The sequence below is a fragment of the Pocillopora damicornis genome, chromosome 10 (genome assembly GCF_964200805.1).
Source record: "Pocillopora damicornis chromosome 10, jaPocDami1.2, whole genome shotgun sequence".
In the NCBI taxonomy this organism is placed as follows: domain Eukaryota; kingdom Metazoa; phylum Cnidaria; class Anthozoa; order Scleractinia; family Pocilloporidae; genus Pocillopora; species Pocillopora damicornis.
In genome coordinates this window covers 21,305,477-21,326,703 of record NC_142679.1, presented here as the reverse complement: position 1 = coordinate 21,326,703, position 21,227 = coordinate 21,305,477, and the positions used below count along the sequence as shown (strand labels likewise).

The following is a 21,227-nucleotide window of genomic DNA, read 5'->3' as shown; positions in this document are numbered from 1 at the left end:
GCAAGATGTGAGCATCGGAAGGTCTCTTTTCAACGGGCAAACTAAAAAATTGCCATTTTTCCCCTTACTGTTTAAATACATGACGCTTTCGACATCTCCACACATGAACCACGTGACCTCAGTCATCGGAGCCCCAAATACAAAGGTTCGAGTTCAAGGGGGGGGGGAATGGGGCGAGGAAAAAAGAACAATGCCTCTTAAGTTTCTGATGGAACCCATAACTGACAATGTTCCCTGCTCTATTCACTTAAATTCGTTCTCTTTTGAATCATGAACGAGAGAGTAGGAAACCAAAAAATTAAGTGTTTTGTCTCTTTCCATTTCCTTTGCGCCTTCCCTGGTAGAAATGCTTTCCCGTCCTCGGCCGCCTTTAGAATTTTAGCAAATAATAAAATGCTGAACAAGAGCATGAGCTCGGAACCGCCAATTTATCGAGTTTCTTGCATATCAAAGGCTGCTTCTGCTAATTGTGATAAAAATTTCGAAAATCATTACTTTGCTTAAAGCCTTTTTGATCGATAACCTTTTTACCCTTGTGGTTGCTCTTTTAGCGAAGGTTGAAAAGATCAGCAAGTTTCATTTACTTTCTGCTTCGACTGCTATGTCGAATATCCGTTGCTTTCAGAAGTTATCCTTGACTTACATCTTGTGATTAAAAGGTATTTTCCTGATACAATAGCGTGTTTGTTTTGTCATTATTGATTAGACTTTTCCCTATTAAATGATCTTTTCCAGTAAACAACCTAAGATGAACAACATAAAGAAAAAATTATCTCAGTGGTTGCCGATATGCCATATTCAAAATCACCTCATCATGGCCTCAGCCGCGCGCGCTACGAAATAAAAAACAAAACTTTTTCTTGTAAAATTTGTAATGTGGTCAGCGTAAAAGAGAAATTTAGGAAAAAAGTTTTGTCTCTGAAAAGACGGAATTTATTTACCGTTTGAATCAGCAAACTGTTTTCAACAGAGCCGAAGAAATAATTTTTTTGTGTGCTTGCAGCTACGCTACAGGTGACAATAATTGTTTTATAATAACCTCTCGCGGACGCGTACAGAAAAAAAAAATTCCTTACGGAAAAATTTAAGGTGTGTGATCGGCACATCATTCAAATGGAGCTTTCTTTGGCAAAAAAAACGTGTCACCCATGCAGGCCTAGGCAGAGAAAAAAACACATCCAACACTTCATATGCAAATGTTAAAGAAAAGCAAAGAGGTGTTGCCGAGGGAGAATATAGAACAATGAACGTTCATTGTTGTATGCATTCATTTCACGCCTTTGAATGAAAGCTCCTTGAATTCCAACAACCTTTTTTACTGTCTAGCTTAGCCGATCTGATCATTTTCAAATTTTCAACGGCCTTAGTTTCTGAAACTGAAAAACTGAGTACGGTCTAACGAAATCTTTCATGTTACTATTACATTTCTAAGACGTCTTAATTATTTCTTGTGGAATACAGTTAAAATTATCGCGCAGTCCCTAACAGCCAAGATGAGACTTCCAAGAGTTTGTCAAAAACTTTTATGGTAAAACTGCAGCGAACTGATCACACTTCGGAGCTTCACTTCACCAAGATATCAACAACTCACAACTCTAAACAACCTTGGGCTGGTGTGAATTGTTTGATAAAATGGTTGACACGAGAGGAGAAGGACTCTGACGTAGAACTCTGGACCTCCAGGTTACAACATGGTAAAAGACACAACAGTATAAGTTATTAGAAAGTAGCGACGTGATTAAATTTTACACCAAAGGAATAGAATGCTAGTGTTATACATAGATGGGCAGGGGGTTCGCACAATGACTTTACGATTCAATGTTTGTCGCCTAATACGTATTCATTCCTATATTTCGATACCATTAGAAATATCAATACCTAAATCTTATTTTACACAAAATCACCAACGTTTTATCAGCAACTTAGTAGACGTATTCGAATGACGAAACATCGTTTATCTTGTCTCTCACTAATGTCTTCAATATTTCATGAAAGTACAATTGTGATGGATTAAAGGTTATTTTTAATTTTCACAAATGTAACTTTCTTCCATTTTGTTGAAGGTTATCAGTAATAAGATACAGCCGGTTCTAGTTGGAACAGAGCCACTGAATGTGTGCGTGATTACCAGAGCGGGCACTCTTCATATGGAAAGAATGCGACCGAAGTTAATGTTCTTGGTCATTCGAACAACTGAAGCTCTTCAGTCTGTGCTATTTATCTTCCTCGTGGATTGTTGGAAGTTATGAACTGCAAGAGAGAGAGAGAAAGAGAGAGATTGAGACTCAATGTACCACGGATGTGCTCCTGAAGAAAGCCAAAAGGACTCAAAAGTAAGTTTTTTTCTTAAAGGAGGAGTTAGCTTCAGAAACCGTATAAATTTTATCTCTGCAAAAAAAAAAATCATGCAAAAAAATGTAAACCTATAATTGCGTTTTGAACTTCAAAAGAGTAACCTATTAGTTCTAAATTTGTCTTTAAATTAGCTAAATATTCTGCTCCGGAGTTAGGATATGGACACCTCTAAAGTTGCAGTAGAGACATTATTTGTAATAAGGTGATAATCAGTGGCGATCATGGAATATATATATATATACAGACTACAGTCAAATTTCCAATAATTGCCCTTTCGTAAGCGGACAGCTCTACCTAAGGACACTTTTTTCAATTCCTGTTGTGCCTCTTAGTCAAACTCTGTATTTATACATTCCCGTAAGCGAACATTCTCTCGTAAGTGGAAGCGGACACTCTCGATAGCAAAAATTTGATTTTTTTCTTTTGTTCACGCTTTCTCGTAGGTGGATACCCCATGCAAACTAATTGATTCTCAGCAGTGAAATTTGTCTTTAATGCAAATATGTAAATCAACCAAAAAACCTTTGACAGGGCAATAGGACAGCGGGGATCGGTTTTGTCAAATCTCCATTTGTCCACAAGAAAGCAACCTGTCTATTCTTATGACATCATTTACACTCGCCTGTAAGCAGACATCCACCCTATTTTTCTCTGGTGTCCGCTCGCATGATTCACGTAGAGGGGCAATTCTACCAACGGACACTATTTTAATTCCCGAGGATGTCCGCTCACGAGAAAGTTGATTGTATAATTTCTTGAGAAAAAAGAAAAGAAAAAAAAAGCGTGAAAATCCTTTTTCAGTCAGTACAATATAGAGAGCAAAGAAAAAACAAAAAACAAAATTTTCATAAATTAACCTTAGTTGCACCTTACTGATCAAATGAAGCATCCTTTGGACTGACAGTTAAATAAACTTTTCTGATTAGCATACTTTCCCTCTATTTCTAATTCTTAGAAATTTATCCATACAGCTCATCTCACGGAACTACAGTAGTCTCTCAAATGTTTAGTATCGATTGTTTACAACAGAGGGAAAGAGAGTTTAAGTGATAACAATTTTTCGTGGAAATCTTTCAGCACACGTTATTTACCTCAAGCAATCTTCTTTTTCAGCTTTAGTATCGTGTCATTGTAAGAGGCATTTCAATCCCCACGGACAAGTTGGATCACGAAACACTAATGGTACCTTATATGTAATGGTGAAAGAAATATAATTTCAATCTGAGATTTGTCAAAAGTGTCAAGTGAAAATTTCTGGTCGACTTTCATGAGGATTCAAACCTCAGATCTACCTATTTTGCTGTTAATGACCATGAGGATTCAAACCTTAGACCTTAAAACTTCACCATCTGCTCTACATGACGGGCAGAAGAAGAAATTTGGGTATAACATTTGTGAGGATTCAAACCTCATTCGAAATCATTACACAATACTCGTACGGCAGAGTAGAAATATAACGTAAATTTACAAGAGGATTCAAACCTCAGACTTTGCAATATCGGTATCAAATGCTCTACTAGCTGAGCTGAGATTGAAATGTGTTGATCGACCTTTAGTAAGAAATTACACGCAAGACGTGTAAAATGAAAGTTTCTAGTCGACTTTCATGAGGATTCAAACCTCTGATCTACCGATTTTGCTGTTAGATACTCCACCTGCTGACGTATACATCCTTCGTTTATACAGAAAAAAACCCAGCAGGGTTAGTGACCATAAGGATTCAAACCTTAGACCTTTAAACTTCACCATCTGCTCTACAAACCGGGCAGAAGAAGAAATTTGGGTAGACCATTTGTGAGGATTCAAACCTCAGTGAAAGTCGCTACACAATGCTTTAGCGGCAGAGTAGGAAGACAAAGTTCAGAGTAAACTCACGTGAGGATTCAAACCTCAGACTTTGCAAATATCGGTATCAAAGGCTCTACTAGCTGAGCTGAGAAAAAAAAAGTGTTGGTCGACCTTTGCTAAGAAATTACAAGTTAAACGTGTGAAATGAAAGTTTCTGGTCGACTTTCATGAGGATTCAAACCTCAGATCTACCGGTTTGCTGTTATATACTCTACCTGCTGAGGTATAAAAAACTCGTTCAGCTATTGTTCTTTTATTTGCATTTCGTTTTCTACTTGAGTGTATGATCAACAGGTTGTACAGATATAGTTTTGTTCTTTGCTGGAGGGAAACACCTGATCAATTCAAGTTGGTTTTCAAGCCAGCGATCTGGGTGACCAAACAACAAGACTTTACACCTGATGAGAGCTGCTTACCTGATCAGGTCAGGATTATATTAAAGATATCAAAAATTCATGAAGTATGGTTGAACTGTCCCAAAAGCATTAAACTCGCTATTTTTAAGTACAGATATCAAATATACAACTGAAATTTTGAATCAAAACTGATGGAGAACTGCAACTATATTTCAGTAACAATCATGAAATGAGTATTTTTGGAAAAGAAGAAAGATTAAGTTAAAGACCATATTTAAAAGCTTCACATTTAACACGAAAATGATAAATTAATAGCAAAATTAAAAATATTAACCAAAACAAAGAAACATTTATATGGAATTGATATTCCTTGCTATTGCTGGTTACACTGATCCAAAGAAATTTCTGTAAGAATTTCACTTGATGTGCCACAAAAAGAAAAGAAATGCAGCTTTGCATGCAGAAGACATATTTCCCCTCTCTTTCAAATTTCTAGTCATTTATTCATGTTTTTTTCCTATTTGAGACTTCCCGATTTTTTTTTAAATATTTATTTTTTGAATATTCATGAAAGGTAAAAATTGAGATTAAAAGGTTTCAATATTATGTGTAAGTCTATCGGCAGAAGTCATTTACTTCCAGCAATCTTCTTTTTCAGCTCGAAGATCTTGTTTCAGACAAAGCCACATCCTTCCCATGGGACGAGTTGGATCACAAAGGGCTAAAGGTACCTTATATAGGATAGTAAAAGGATAGCAAAATTACAATCTGGGTCCCTTGTGAGGATTCGAACCTCAAGCAGTCAGCCCAAACAAGGCGATCCCAGCTGGGTGGAGGGTTTCGTGCGCTTCACTCAGTGCTTGTTTATTTTCACGTCCCGAGGAGAGGTGCAGTGCAGATTGCCCATACTTCGGTCTCACCCTCTGGTACCTCGGCATAAGCTCGTATCGGTTTTGTTTATATGTTTTTGATTTTTTACTTTTTTTTTTTGATATGAGCAATAAGCCGTTAAATAGGTCTCAAACCCGGAGGCCAGACCCATTTCAGGTGTCGGCTGTAACCACCAGAGGACTGTGTCAGTATTCAAGCGGGGATTGTATTTGTTATTTTTCTCCGGCACATGGACATTCGAAGTCAAAGAATACAAAGAAGTATAGCCGGTTAAAGGAGTATCTCCTTCTTAACTAAATCACGTAAAATATTATAGCATTCGTAGAACACAATGACGGCGACTGAAGCTTCCAGAGCTTAAATTGAGAGGGGCCACAATAGCTAATTGTCTATGTTGTGCAGTCCAAAATCTGTTATGTCTCAGAAACATTGCGCAACAAACTTCTGGGTAAACTCACGTGAGGATTCAAACCTCACACCTTGCAATATCGGTATCAAATGCTCTACTAGCTGAGCTGAGAAAAACATTGTGGTTCGACCTTCGTAAGAAATTAATCGTTAGACATGTAAAATGAAAGTTTCTGGTCGACATTCATGAGGATTCAAACCTCAGATCTACCGATTTTGCTGTCAGATACTCCACCTGCTGACGTATACACGCTTCGTTTATACAGAAAAAAACCCAGCTGGATCAGTGTCCATAAGGATTCAAACCTTAGACCTTAAAACTTCACCATCTGCTCTATAAGCCGGGCAGAAGAAGAAATATGAGTAGACCATTTGTGAGGATTCAAACCTCATTCAAAATCGCTAAACAATGCTCTTACGGCAGAGTAGAAAGACAAAGTTTAGGATAAACTCACTGAGAGGATTCAAACCTCAGACTTTGCAACATCGGTAGCAAATGCTCTACCAACTGAGCTGAGAAAAAAGTGTTGGTCGACCTTTAGTAAGAAATTAGACGTTCAATTGTACGTACGAAATGAAAGTTCTGGTCGACTTTCATTAGGATTCAAATCTCAGATCTACCGATTTGCTGTCAATGACCATAAGGATTCAAACCTTAGACCCTAATACTACACCATCTGCTCTACATGCCGGGCAGAAGAAGAAATTTAGGTAGAAAATTTGTGAGGATTCAAACCTCATTCAAAGTCGTTACACAATACTCTTACGGCAGAGTAGAAAGGCAACATAAATTTACATGAGGATTCAAACCTCAGACTTTGCAATATCGGTATCAAATGCTCTACCAGCTGAGCTGAGATTGAAAGGTGTTGGTCGACCTTTAGTGAGAAATTACACGTTAAACGTGTGAAATGAAAGTTTCTAGTCGACTTTCATGAGGATTCAAACCTCAGATCTACCGGTTTGCTGTTATATACTCTACCTGCTGAGGTATACAAAACTCGTTCAGTTATTGTTGTTGTTTTTTTTTTGCATTTCGTTTGCTTCTTGAGTGTGTGATCAACAGGTTATACAGACGCAGTTTTGTTCTTTGCTGGAAGGAAACACCTGATCAGTTCAAGTTGGTTTTCAAGCCAGCGATCTGGGTGACCAAACAACAAGGCTTTACACATGATGAGAGCTGCTTACCTGATCAGGTCAGGATTGTATACGAGATATCAAAAATTCATGAAGTATGGTTGAGCGGTCCCAAAAGCATTAAACTCGCTATCCTTAAGTGCAGATATCAAATATACAACTGAAATTTTGAATCAAAACTGATGGAGAACTGTAAGTATATTTTAGTTACAATCATAAAAAGGGGAATTTTTGGAAAAGAAGAAAGATTAAGATAAAGATCATATTTAAAAGCTTCACATATAACACGGAAAAGTGTTTAAATTGACCACAAAATACAAGAATCAAACCAAAACAAAGAAACATTTTGAAATTCCTTGCTACTGCTAGTTACATTGATCAGAGGAAATTCCTTTAAGAATTACTCTTGATCTGCTACAAGAAGAAAAGATATGCAGCTTTGCATGCAGAAGGCATATTTTTCTTCTTTTTCAAATTTCTAGTTATTTATTCATGTTCTTTTCCTATTTGAGACTTTTTTTTGGAATATATATATATATTTTGAATGTTCACGACAAGTAGAAATTGAGTTTAAAAGGTTTCAATTTTATGTGGAAGTCTATCGGCACAAGTCATGAATTGGAGCGATCTTCTTTTTCAGCTCGAAGATCTTGTTTCAGACAAAGCCACATCCTTCTCATGGGACAAGTTGGATCAAGCTGAGGAAAACATTGTGGGTCGACCTTTGTAAGACATTACGCGTTAAACATGTGAAATAAAAGTTTCTGGTCGACTTTCATGAGGATTCAAACCTCAGATCTACCGATTTTTCTACCAATGACTATAAGGATTCAAGCCTTAGACCTTAAGACTTCACCATCTGCCCTACTAGCCGGGCAGAAAAAGAAATTTGAGTGGACCATTTGTGAGAATTCAAACTTTATTTCGAGTGGCTACAAACTGCTTTTATGGCAGAGTAGAAACACAAATTTAAAGGTAAACTCACTGAGAGGATTCAAACCTCAGACTTTGCAATATCGGTATCAAATGTTCTATCAACTGAGTTGAGAGACAAAAATGTGTGTCGAACTCTTTAGGAAATTACAGTCACGTGAAACGTGTGAAATGAAAGTTTTAGTTGACTTTCATGAGGATTCAAACCTCAGATCTACCGATTTTGCTATCAATGACAATAAGGATTCAAACCTTAGACCTTAAAACTTCACCATCTGCTCTACCAGCCGGGCAGAGGAAGAAATTTGAGTGAACCATTTGTGAGGATTCAAACCTCATTCCAAATGGCTACAAACTGCTTTTATGATAAAGTGGAAAGATAAATTTAATGGTAAACTCACTGAGAGAATTCAAACCTCAGACTTTGCAATATTGGTACGAAATGCTCTATCAACTGAGTTGAGAGAAAAAAATTTGTTTGTCGAACTCTTTAGGAAATTACTGTCACGTTTAACGTGTGAAATGAAAGTTCCGGTTGACTTTCATGAGGATTCAAACCTCAGATTTACCAATTTTGCTGTCAGATACTCCACTAGCTAAATTATACAAATCTCGTGCAGTTATTTTTCTTATCTCATACTTAGCATTGTATTGTGTTTGCTTCTTGGTGGCATGAAATGTTTGCCCAAATCAAGTTGGTATTCAAGGCAGGAAGCAATATGAAGGGGACTAATCAGAAAAGGTGTGCATGCAAAGAGTGCTGCTTAGCTGTTCAGGTAAGAATGAGATACACCGATTGTTGAAGGAGTATGTACAAGCTGTATAAGTTATAGAATACGTTTATCTCTGTAGTTATAGTGAAGATGTTCGCTGTAGCTAAATACCATCCTTTGCATACGTTGATTACTGCAACTGTGGCACAATTCATTTACCTTAAATATTCTTCTTTTCAGTTTGAAAAGCACAATGCAACTTACCCAAGGAGGACAAATTCAATCACAGAAAGCAAAGGGTAACGTAGATGTTATGCTAGAGTAACGGGATAAGAAAAACCACCAACCACTTATTTTCTCAAGTTGAAAGAAAAGAAACAAAAACAGTAATAACAAAAACTATAATGTCTTTTAAAAAAAAAAGGTTAGACATTTTTGCTACGAGCTCCTTTTCCGCCGCAGAACAAAATTGTGTCCACATGATCAATCAAAGGTTTCAGTCGACGAAATGAAGCACTGTGTTCGAAAACTGTTAGTACAGACATACTTGCTCTTATCCTATTAAAGTTAGAATTCGAAACTCACAGCCTACAAAGGCTCGAACTCATGAAACACACTCATTGACACGCACGGATAAGAGTGAAAAACATTGTTAACTGAATGTGTGATAAAATAAAATCTTTGAATCAAATTAATCTACATTGCTTCTGCTAATCAGGTGAAACTTTGTTCAAACTGACAGTCTGTGTCTCATGTGTCTTTGCCTCCGTGATACGACATTCTTCTTCTCTATTTCGTTCCAGGTGCTTTTCTTTGCAGGGTTTGGATTGAACCCACCTTTTACTTCTTTGACAACTAGGAAGCAGTTCAATAATTGTGGTTTTTACGCATCATGCGTTTGTCAACAAGGAAGCAGTTTAAAAGTTGCAGTGTCTATGCATCATGTGTTTGCCAACAAGGAAGCAATTCAAAAGTTGTGATATCAATACATCATACCCACGACAACAAAGAAGCAATTTAAGAGTTGTGGTTTCTATGCATCATGTATTTGTCAACAAGGATGTAATTTAAAAGTTGTGGTTTCTATGCATAATGTTGCTACCAACAGAGAGGTAGTTTAAAAGTTATGGTTTCTATGCATCGTGCATTTCTCAACTAAGAAGGAGTTTAAAAGTTGCAGTTTCAAAGGAGTTTGAAAGTTGTTGTGTCTATGCATCATGTGTTTGTCAACAAGGAAGCAGTTTAAAAGTTGTGGTGTCTATGCATCATGCGTTTGTCAACAAGGAAGGAGTTTGAAAGTTACGCTTTCTATGCATCGTGTTTGTCAATCAGGAAGGAATTTAAAAGTTGTGGTGTCTATGCATCCTGTGTTTATCAACAAGGGAGCAGTTTTAAAAATGTGGTGTCTATGCATCATGCGATCGTCAACTAGGAAGGAATTTAAAAGTTGTGGTCTTTATGCATCATGTTGTTATCAACAAAGAAGTGGTTTAAAAGTTGTGGTGTCTATGCATCATGTGTTTGTCAACTAGGATGGAATTTAAAAGTGGCGGTTTCTATGCATCATGCTTTTCTCAACAAGAAAAGAGTTAAAAAGTTGTGGTGTCTATGCATCAAGTGTTTATAAACAAGGAAGCAGTTTTAAAAATTGTGGTGTCTGCATCAAGCGTTTGTCAACTAGGAAGGAATTTAAAAGTTTTGGTCTCTATGCATCATGTGTTTATCAAGAAGGAAGCAGTTTAAAAATTGTGGTGTCTGCATCATGCGTTTGTCAACTAGGAAGGAATTTAAAAGTTGTGTCTCTATGCATCATGTGTTTATCAACAAAGAAGCAGTTTAAAAATTGTGGTTTGTCAGCAAGGAAGGAATTGAAAATTTGTGGTCTCTTTGCATCATGCTTTGCAGCATGTTGTTATCAACGAAGAAGTGGTTTAAAATTTGTGATGCCTATGCATCATGTGTTGTTCAACAAGGAAGCAGTTTAAAAGTTGTGGTGCCTATGCATCATGTGTTTGTCAACAAGGAAGCAGTTTAAAAGTTGGGGTGCCTATGCATCATGCGTTTGCCAACGAGCAAGGAGTTTAAAAGTCGCGCTTTCTTTCTATGCATTGTGTTTTTTAACTAGGAAACATAAACACCGCAACTTTTCAAGTTGCGGTGTTTATGCATCAAGTTGTTATCAACAAGGAAGCGGTGTAATCGTTGCAATGTTTATGTATAATCTGATCATCAAGGAGGTAGCAGTTTTTAAAGTTTCAGAGTCTTGATACGTATTATATGATCGTCGAAAAGGATAATGATAAGTAATGGAATATATAAGTTTGCCAAGAAAATAAAGGATAAATAGATCAACCTAAAACTTATGAATAAAGGAATAAAGATGAAACAGCTAAAGTAAATCAATTATAAACAAAAAAATACACAAGACTCAACTTCAACCCATCCCTGAAATATTTTACATCTGTGCCTATCTTATCTAAATGGACTCTTGCTGACTTTATTTTGGGCTTCAAGATTATTTCCGACAATCGACTTTCAATTTTCCGATTTTCGGCTTCGGACTTCTAATTTCCGACTTCAGACTTCGGATTTCAGACATTCGAATTCGCAGTTCGGAGTTTTACTTCCGATCATTGACAGATAATTTACTTCCGACCATTGACGTATAAATTTATAACCTCCGGTATCGCACTTCTAATTTACGACTTTCGACTTGTAAGTCTCCTGTGAACACCCGATATCCGAATTTTATTCATCAAATGCTACATTCGACTCCGAAGTGCCACTTCAACGTCCACGAACTTACTAGAGTCAGGAATAGACAATCAAAACAGCATAAGTGCATAATAGCCATTTAGAACAGAGGGGTGCAGCAGTAACCGAGATAAGAGCGAAATTACCTTTCAAGATAACAACTTTACTTAGATTTAACTCTTTAAACCCTAAGAGTTACAAGCATCTATAAAATTTCTCCTCACAATGTTACCCTGATTAAGCATTAATTTTAGGAGAATAAAGAAAATGATTTAGAACGTAAAGAGCTACTGATTGTTGTGCAATCAAGTCAGCACCGTAGGGGATGCATGGAGAACAGTACAGTAATGTTGGGAAGTCAAAGTCTAAATAAATAAAGTTCTTAAGTTTTCTTATTGTTTGTATTGTTCCGTAACAGCTCATGCACGCACGTGCTTATCTCAATCAAGATGCTGGTGGAAATGGACACTAAGAAGCTTACTTACATTTACATATTCTAATGTACTATCTGAGATCGTAATAGCTGGTCGATTCTTATCAAAACTACGTACATGTGACATCTGGTTTGTGGACAGCAACATCGTCTTTATCTTTTTCGAGTTAAGTGCTAGATGGGAGTCATTAGACCAGGAGCTCACAGTCTTTAGTGTTTGAGAAGAATGTCATTTTGTGTTTCTTCTCTAAGGAATTTCTGTCCTTCATCCAAGAATGGGTATTTGTTTTTTAAAATGCTCATAATATCCTAATTCTTCTTCAGAGATTGACCTTGCCTTGGTGAAGACTCAAATTCAAAATGATTTTTTCTGGAAAAATTTCTGTGCTCTTCTGAAGACTGACCATTCTAGTAAGCATAAACTCCTGCTTTAAATGGGTTTTTTTGAAGTATCAAAAGGATTTTTTTCGAATTCTGACTCAGAAAATTACACTGAGATAAAACATTAGAGACAAATAATAATCGTTGTGTTGCAATAATTAAATTTATTATTAGCTAAGTAGGACAGCGCTGAGTAACGCCTCTGCTTGTGACAAACACACTTGTGATGCCTGAACAACCATTTAGGTAAAACAAGAAAGTGGTAATTTTGAGACAGTCAAAATATTGCTTTTATAGCCCTTATCCACTAAAACATATTGTTAACACATTATCATCAACGAACCGTAAGTAAAGCAATTGATGTACAACATCGTAAACAATCAAACTCCAAATTATATCTGAGTTCTCGATTTTGTCCGTGCAGCTTAGCCTTGACGTACAAACTCAGTCGAAAATGCTGAATGCAAGCTATCCATTTCACAGCCTCTCTCTCATAATTATAAACAAAGTTTAAGCTATAGCGGGGCTGTGTGATGGAATAGCCTGCCGAAAGAGATAAAACAATCAAACCCTCCTAATGATTTCAAAATTGAATAAAAAACCACACTCTCTAAAGCAAGATCATCTAGCACTATCTTACATATACATGGCAACCTGTAAAGCAGGTTCTTTCATTTAATTACTTACACTTAGCTTTTTATTAGTCAGTGTAATTGGGTTTTTTAACCTTTGGAAACACCGTGTCTGAACAAAGTCTTTACTTATTTACAAAGATTTCGTGTGACAATCTGTATAATTACAAATTGTCTAATGTAATTTCTAATACAGATTCGTAGAAGTTACAATAATTATTACCAGGGACGGGGGCGTTACAGGGAAGCAGTGAGTTTAGAATCAACGAAATTTTCTGACCGAAATGTTCTGCAACAAAAGGTTCCTTTAATGTGTTGGCGAAATTTACTACTATGAAGAGCGTAAATAAAGGGATTTATGGCTGAATTGACGCCAACGAGTACTACTGATATGATATAAGGAACTGAGCCATATGCATACACTTCTGGCTCATACTTAGACAACATATATAACACCAGGTTAGGTAACCAGCATACTGTGTACATTAAACTCACCACGAAAACCATTTTTGTCACTTTCAGCCTTGATCTGATTCGCGCTTGCTCAGTGACCCCTAAGTTATTGGGATTTCCTCTATTCCAGAGATTGCAGAGCACCTTTACATATAAAACTACCATGGCTCCCATGGGAATAGCACCGTAAACAAAAAAACAAGTAATTGTGAAAGCTTTCGCCAGATGTTCATTCGGCCAGTGTTCCGGGCAATGAGTTAAGCCGTGTTTATCATATCGAATAACAAAAAACAGGGGCAGGTTGTAGATTATGGCGTAAAGCCAACCAATGATTACAATTGGGATTAATCGACGATTTGTAAGTCGCCAACGATCGCCAAAGGGGTAAACAACAGCGAAATAACGCTCAATAGCGACAACTACCAATGAGAATGCTGATGCAGCTCCACCAATCCAGATGAAATTCCCTCCAGTTATAAACTTGCACAGGAAATCCCCTGCAGTACCTGACGGGTGGTGAAACGCCCACTTGATGACGTAAACTGGAATGATAAAAAGCGCCACCATGATATCTGAGGCCGCTAGGTTCACAAGAAGGTAATTGACCGGTGCTCTCATTCCATGGTATCGGAACACAACCAGGCATACTACGGTGTTTCCCACGAGATTCACTATAACCACCACAGAGAAAGCAACGGTGAGACCCAAGTCCAATGACGTCATAGAAGTCATGGTGTGACCTTGCAGAACTGCAAAAGTAGAGGTAATAATTAACCTGCAGAACAGGCCTTATTTTTGGCGTCTATCAGGTCAATTTCCCCCCTACCCCTCGCTGAAGTCTTACTCTGCGCGTGCGCCTCGCATTTTCCTCGCGTTCGTCTCGCGCTTTTCTTGCGTTTGTTTCGCACTTTCTTCGCGTTCGTCTCTCGCTTGCCTTTGCTTGCATAAAAAACGTTAAACAAAATGTTTCCTGTTCGGCCGACTAAAGTGGTAAGAATTAGAAAACACGTCAAGCTCATGACTTAATGGTGTATTTTATGATTTAAGATACTCGTAAGCAACATTTTCTTGGAGGACCTTTTTGAAGTCTCAGCTTTTCATTGATAGGTTGCTTGAACTCTGCTTTAAGGCCGTCTAGGATTCTGAACCCATCTTCACCACGAGATTGCAATATATTTTAAAATTGTAAAATTATGCCAAAGAACTACAATTTCTTCGGATTGTTGTCTTGTGTCAATGCACCGAAAAACAAGATAATTCATACCCTCATCATGATATGGAAATACCTCATACCAAAGCAAAAAAAGAGAGTGGATGCCCCAAACACAAACGGAGAAAGACTCTTCCTGCAGAGTTACATGAACAATTGTGCTGCTGACCACACCACACAGTGAGGCTCAATAAGGTTGAAATTCACGCGAGTATCCGAACAGTCAACTTTTATTTATACAAGTAATAACGATGTGTTAATGATATTTTATGCAGCTGTTAATCACAAGTTACTTTAAATAACACCACAAAAATTAATTGAAATGTCACAACTTACTTTTGGATCATCGAACACCAATCTCGAAAGTGGCGAATTTCGCTGAAACTTCAGTCGCCGGAGCTTACAACAATTCACTAGGTAGACAGCTCCATCGCAAAACGACCAGATGTTCTCATGTGAAGGTGAAAAATACCAGTTCTCGGAATTCCCTGCTATGCTCTCTTTAATTTGGGAGATGACAGCCTGGTTTGAGTGAAGACTCGTTCAAGAGGAAGTATGCGAAATCGTACCTAAGTACCTATGCGATGAGTTGTAGAGGAAAGGGCCAGACAAAAACTTTGAGCTGACGAGATTTAACAATAGTCATATTCTTAACAACCGAGCGCAATCAAGTAACGCGGAAATAGTGTTACTTTTGTGATATTTTTGTCGTGTCGCGCTGTTTTATGATCCACAGCACGATGTTTCTCCTTAAGTTTCCGGTTTATATTACAAATTGTCTAATCATACTTCTATGAGACTTGGAAAGAGCCAAGCGATTCTGACAGTTATTGTGCTTGAAGTCGGAATACCGGATTGAAAGTTTAAACATTTAAATTATACAAGAATTACGATAGCAAAGTGTCTTACGTGTTATGTAGCAGATGGACACGTCGAAGTTCTTTAGTTTTGTCTCAAAACTGTACGCCATGAGCAACACTTAATCTTCTTTCGAAATTTGAACGACTCGAAGTTTTTGCAGCGAAGAAGAAGCGGATAAACATGGTATGAATTTGTAATGAGCGCAGTGATTTGGGCCGATAAGTTCCTTTACTAAACGTGCTGTTCGACCGGAAATTAGACTTTGTTCCCTCTAAGCGATGTACTCATGTTTATTAGCTAAGTTACTGCACACTTACCTTGTTTCGATCAGGATAGAAAATGTTCACTGTAAAATTTCGATTTCTGCAGGACTGCACAAGCATGACCGCTTAAGCATGATTTAAGCAAGATACATATTCATGATAAGGCATGCTGTCGTAATAGCGTGACAATAAGCTGACGAGCGTGACTAAAGTTAGGCATCATATTCCGGTTTCTTTAACCTTTACTCCCGAATATGATTGACATGTAAGGTATAAATAATTAAGATTGATTTACATTTTCCCTCAAACGGACTGATTGATCAGCTTATGGGTGGGGTTTTTATATTTTGTTATTTTCAGCTATACAACTATCATGAGCACTCCTACACGGTCCCATGTTTTTCTTGTGCACGGTCAATAGATTGAAACTGCCTGAATAGTTATCATTTATTATCCAACTACACAAAATAGACTACAAATAACGGGAGAATAGAGTGCAAATATCCTGAGATGTTGTACGGTTATTTGGACTCTGGGTTACTTCGTTCTGTGAAAAAATCCTGTTTAACCAGTCGGCTGCGCGCGCTACGCTTCTCGGAAATTTTTTCCGTACTTGTGCAGTGTTCATTCGCTACTGGCTATTTCTCCAATATTGACAGTCAGTCATTGAGTTGTGGTTAACAGACTTCCACTAACCAACTGAACTGAAGACCTTAGAAGGTTTCCTCACAGTTCTACGGTGGGACTGGAACATAGTCTGCTGGCTGGAATTGACTGCAACGAAGAGCCAACTTGATGTGATGGCGGAAGTGTGCACTATGAAGGGCGTAAATAAATGGATTCATGGCTGAGTTGAGGCCCACAAGAAGTACTGTGCTGATGTATGACGGCGAGTCATAATCGTAAATCGACTCAAACGGTTGCAACACGTATAGCACCAAATTTGGCAACCGACAGACTCCATACACTATAGTTACGACTATGGCCATTTTGGTCACTTTCCGAATAGCTCGGATTCGCACCTGGTCCGAGATTAAAGTAGCACGGACACGTCGTCCTTTCCAGAGCTTACGTAGAATCCTAAAGTAAACAAATCCAATAATTGCCATCGGAATTAAACCAAACCCAAACAGACACCCAAGTGTGTACGCTTCCCGCAATTTTTCGTGATTTGACCAGAGTTCAGGGCAATGTATTTTTTCATCGCTATGCCTCACCACGAAAAACAAAGGCAAGTTGAAAATAATTGCATAGAGCCAGCCAGTGAGAATTGAAACTGCCAATCGTTGATTAGTAAGGCGCCAGCGTTTGTCGAGGGGGTAGATAACCGCGAAATAGCGCTCAAAGGACAACACGACCAATGAAGAAGTGGATGCTGCCATTCCAACCCAAATCAAGTTACCGCCAGTTAGCCATATACAGAGATAGTCACCTGTGTTACCATGAGGGTGTCGAAAAGCCCAATTTACCACGTAATCTGGAATGATGAATAGCGCTATCATCATATCTGAAACAGCTAAGTTGACGAGAAGGTAATTGACCGGTGCTCGCATCCCACGGAATCGGAAGACAACAAGGCAGACCAATCCGTTTCCAAGGAGATTTACTAAGACAACCGCAGAGAAAGAAATGGCGAAGCCCAGATCTGCAGCAGATAGAGTCGAGTTCATGCTTCAATGTAGTTATCGATTCAGAAACACAAGGCGAGCTTTTTGCCTGTAAAAGTGAAATTAATTTGGTAAACACACACGCATGTCAAAGATCGGCGGTGAATAATGCTAGAGCTGGTGTTACAAATTGCAATTTCCCGACGAAATTGAAAGCAAGTACCTTTCATCAAACAAGTTTTCTCCGTTATCTTAAGGCAAAAGAGGCTGATAGTATTTAAATACGCGAAACCAACCACTTTGGTTCGAGAAAGTGGAATCCTTACACGTTTCTCATCTAACAATATCTTGAACTGTTTATTGAGCAATGGCGTCAAGAGCAATCGACAGCACACGAACATTTCTAACCTGAAATGCTATCGTGTGTCTGAAAGTTCGTAAAACAACACCTTACCGTAGTTTAAAGAGGGAACATCAACACTTTCATATGCAGGGTAATAGCTTTATAAACCTTTGATTGAAATAGCGATTATGTTATAACTTAATTGTGGATGCCAATATTGATATTCCTTGTAAGAAACTACTGCGACGCAATATAAAATTAAGCGGATAAACCGAGCAGTTCCCATCGTAATCGGCCACGAGAGTAATCAGTAAACTTAGAAAAATTTCTTGGAGCTGTGTTATCTGAGGGATTGCCGACAGATTACGCCAATAAAAAGGCGGCTAATGAACTACTCCACAAGGTGGGTTACCTTGAATCTGAGTGATGACTCCTTGTTGTTTTCTTCTTCTGCAGGAAGACTTACCAACAGAATAGTCTTTTTGAAAGACGAAGACGGCGAAAAAAGCATAGAATATCACCAATGAGTCTCATACTTGCATAATGTGTGCTGAAATCAGCTGAATCAACTGTTCAAAGTACGATTGCTGTAAGCGACATTTCAAATTCCAGACAGGAACAGCGTGACGTTCAGAAAGTGACATCACAAGGCCATCATGTTGCCCAAAGCCTTTATACTCAGAGGTGAATCATTTGTCACGCAAAACATCGAAGACTTTTGCACGTCAAATCGAATAGTTGAGGGAAAATACCGTGCATCATCCGTGTCAGATGTTGGCTCAGCTTCACTGACCAGTTCCTGAGAGAGGACTTGAACAAAGTTAACTTAATTTCACTTCCTTCAGTCTTACTACATGAAATACTCACGAGAAACGCGAAACGCAATCTAGGAATAGAAACCCAAAAATCCCTTTATTTACATAACACAACTGACATGTAAATTTCGTTTCTCTCGAGAGCATGGTGTGAATCTTCCTCGCTGATTCATGATTCTGGTCACGTACGAGATCATTGTCATGTCACGCAACACACGAACGGTTTATCTGCTTCCAGAGAGGACGTTACTTGGTGTTTTCTACAGATCTCCTGTCGATACCGTTTGAAAAATGCCAAAAAAGGCTATCTAGTTGATTTTTTGACGTCACGGATTACCGCAAGCACGCCATTACTGGTCCTTTTGCCCTTGCTTTGTAAGTTTCCTTAATTGGAACTTAATAACGTACACAAAGCTCTTTTTGCCATATTGTTTGGCGCTGAACATTACTTAATGAGAGCACGCTCGCAAATTTCCATAAACGATGTCTTTATAGGAAGGTTATTCTTTTGTTTCATACTGAGTTATATAGGAGCTGCACTAAAAATGAGTCATCAAACGTCAGAAAACCACTTATTAAAATCAGCAGGTGGGTTTATAAGTGCAGAGAAGAAATTGTAAACGCCATTTATTTTCTCAAAATGACAGAGCCATCATTGGCTCGATTGTTTTGAAACTTAATCCATGGACCATGTAAAAAACATGGCAGCAAAAGCCACTGATGAAGTAATTGACTTGGGAAAGTAGCAGACATAATGTGGTGGTAAGAATTTACTCCGTGGAAATGACTCTGACACTGAATGTAGTCGCCGACGCCGGTAATAAACACAACCAATTTGTCGTAATGTGTGTGAATCGAAAAGCCGTGTTTATTTTTCATTAAAAAGTCCGAGAGAGCAATTACCGTTGTCAGCGTGAAATCCCCTTCTGATGATCACTGGAAAAGATCCCCAAATGATATGAAAATGTGCAAAATATGGGTTTCATTAACAAAAAATTTAAAATACCAAATTGAAGATAAGCTCAAAGGGTCTTAATTTCGCTCTAAAACATAGAATTATGAATCTCTGTTTAGATACCGGAAAGAAATGGGTAACAGTGGACAGAATCCATATCGTATTTAATTTCTCTCAACGAGAAACGCTGCAGATATGTTTACACGTAACTTCTGCCGAAAAGACGAGTTGATTATGAAATTTTAAGCGCTGATGACTCTGTAATGAAGCAAAAAAAGCAAATTTTATCGTATTCATTCATGATTGACGGTTTTTTTGGCCAATTCATTTAAAAGGGTATCCTGTACGGGTAGCCAGTCATTACTATTCATAGATATTTGTCGAAAGCCCTTGATTTGGTTTCTGACGAGTGTCAGAAATTTTGTCGCGCAGTTAAGTAATTTGCACAAAAAAGAATTAAAAAATAAACAAGTTAAAAAAATTCTTAGGGCAACTTTACATGACAATCCCTGAGTTGATCAATTTAACCACAGAGAACAGTGGCTTGGTCTAAGAAAGCGAAAAGAAAAAAACACAAACATTTCAGTTTTTTTGTAAACAAATGGAATTGCTTCCTGTATTAAATATAGGTATTTATAGCACTAGTTTGTTTAGTGAAATCATCCCCCCACAGAAGTGCACCTTCCTTAAATATTAACACGGGGTATTGTTACAAATCTAATCAGCATATCTATCGGCCAAAACAACTTTTCCACGGCCGGCCTAAACTCGGTGAATTGGTTGCACGTATTTTTTAAAAAAAAAAGAAAAACAAGTCATAGATTTTTCAGCTTCGAGATTTATAATGCTATCTGCCAACGACTTTGCTCTCGTGGTGGCGTTTTCACTACTTTCTATCTTCGATTTCGTCGGGAACTTACTGGTTTGTATGATAATTCTTCAGCGAAAGCGGTTCCGATTTCGTCGTTCGACCCTCGATTTTCTTTTCCTTAACTTGGCTGTGGCAGATATCATGGTAGCAGTCTTTGCCATTCCAAGATACGTTCTTAGCCCATTTTTTGTCCATCCTCTTGGCTCTGCCGGAGACCTCTTGTGCCGTTTTATCACCGGTGGAAATCTCATGTGGACCGGAGGTGCCGCATCTGTTTTCACACTTGTCGTCATCGCCTTTGAACGCCGCCATGTTGTCGTCAGACCTCATCTTTTTACCCAGAAGTTGACAATGGCGAAATTGCGAGGTTTGGTCATATTATCTTGGGCCTCTGCCTCGCTGCTCAATCTGCCGTTGTTTTTTATCATGTCCTACGATAGCGAAACTAATTTCTGCATAGAAAATTGGCCAAACCCTTTGCTTCCAAAACTATATGGCATAGTTTGGTTTTGTGTCGTCGGAGCATCGCCGGTCATTTTCATGGCTATTGTATACTCGAAAATTGTTCACCAGCTGTGGCTGAAGAAATCCACATCATCAAGGTTTAATAGAAGAGCCATTCTTATGTCAAAGAAAGTCACTAAAATGGCCATAACATTGACAGTTATTTATTCAGTATGTTGGCTGCCGAATCTAGTTCTGTACATCCTGGCATTTAACATTTCTGACGCTGTGTACGGTTCGCCTTTGTACAGATGGACAGTGGTTTTGACTTGTTTGAACTCTACAGTGAATCCTTTTGTGTATACACTTCAAAGTAGACGTTTTAGACAGTCAATAAGGCGGGCTCTGAAGTGTAAATGAGCCAGAACGGCGAACTCAATTATAACTCGCCCACATTCACTTGGAAATTTCTAACATTGCTGTTTTCACTTGTGAGAAACGATTACCCATGCCTTTTTTTTTTTTTTCCCGAAAACTGAGTCAACCAGTTGTCGTATTGTACAG

At 38.1% G+C, this 21,227-nt stretch overlaps 3 protein-coding genes across 6 annotated transcripts; 1 reads left to right on the top strand and 2 right to left on the bottom strand.

Annotated features, from left to right (window-relative positions):
- Positions 1-12,358: 12,358 nt before the first annotated feature.
- LOC113666672 (neuropeptide receptor 22) lies at positions 12,359-15,836 on the bottom strand. Of its 3 annotated transcripts, none has more exons than XM_089185414.1 (3): positions 15,683-15,836; positions 14,841-15,081; positions 12,359-14,043 (listed from the first exon to the last, which is right to left on the bottom strand). In XM_089185414.1, the coding sequence occupies exon 3, from the start codon at positions 14,024-14,026 to the stop codon at positions 13,079-13,081; it is 948 nt and encodes a 315-aa protein (XP_089041540.1). In that variant the 5' UTR covers positions 14,027-14,043; positions 14,841-15,081; positions 15,683-15,836; the 3' UTR covers positions 12,359-13,078. The 3 variants fall into 3 exon arrangements, with proteins under 3 accessions (XP_089041540.1, XP_089041541.1, XP_027038263.2); XM_089185415.1 differs by having other exon boundaries at positions 14,841-15,126; positions 15,683-15,825; XM_027182462.2 differs by lacking the exon at positions 14,841-15,081.
- Positions 15,837-15,944: 108 nt separating this feature from the next.
- On the bottom strand, positions 15,945-18,500 carry LOC113666688 (QRFP-like peptide receptor). Of its 2 annotated transcripts, XM_089185420.1 has the most exons (3): positions 17,913-18,021; positions 17,690-17,720; positions 15,945-17,344 (listed from the first exon to the last, which is right to left on the bottom strand). In XM_089185420.1, the coding sequence occupies exon 3, from the start codon at positions 17,296-17,298 to the stop codon at positions 16,363-16,365; it is 936 nt and encodes a 311-aa protein (XP_089041546.1). In that variant the 5' UTR covers positions 17,299-17,344; positions 17,690-17,720; positions 17,913-18,021; the 3' UTR covers positions 15,945-16,362. The 2 variants fall into 2 exon arrangements, with proteins under 2 accessions (XP_089041546.1, XP_027038284.2); XM_027182483.2 differs by lacking the exon at positions 17,690-17,720 and having other exon boundaries at positions 17,991-18,500.
- Positions 18,501-19,831: 1,331 nt separating this feature from the next.
- On the top strand, positions 19,832-21,223 carry LOC113666689 (galanin receptor type 1). Its single transcript, XM_027182484.2, has one exon. It carries the CDS (start codon positions 20,193-20,195, stop codon positions 21,081-21,083), a length of 891 nt encoding a protein of 296 aa, XP_027038285.2. The 5' UTR covers positions 19,832-20,192; the 3' UTR covers positions 21,084-21,223.
- The last annotated feature ends 4 nt before the right edge of the window (positions 21,224-21,227 follow it).

Bases quoted from the DNA above. Each gene is read 5' to 3' on its own strand.
- LOC113666689 (XM_027182484.2), top strand. From the start codon at position 20,193: ATGCTATCTGCCAACGACTTTGCTCTCGTGGTGGCGTTTTCACTACTT.
- LOC113666672 (XM_089185414.1), bottom strand. From the start codon at position 14,026: ATGACTTCTATGACGTCATTGGACTTGGGTCTCACCGTTGCTTTCTCT.
- LOC113666688 (XM_027182483.2), bottom strand. From the start codon at position 17,298: ATGAACTCGACTCTATCTGCTGCAGATCTGGGCTTCGCCATTTCTTTC.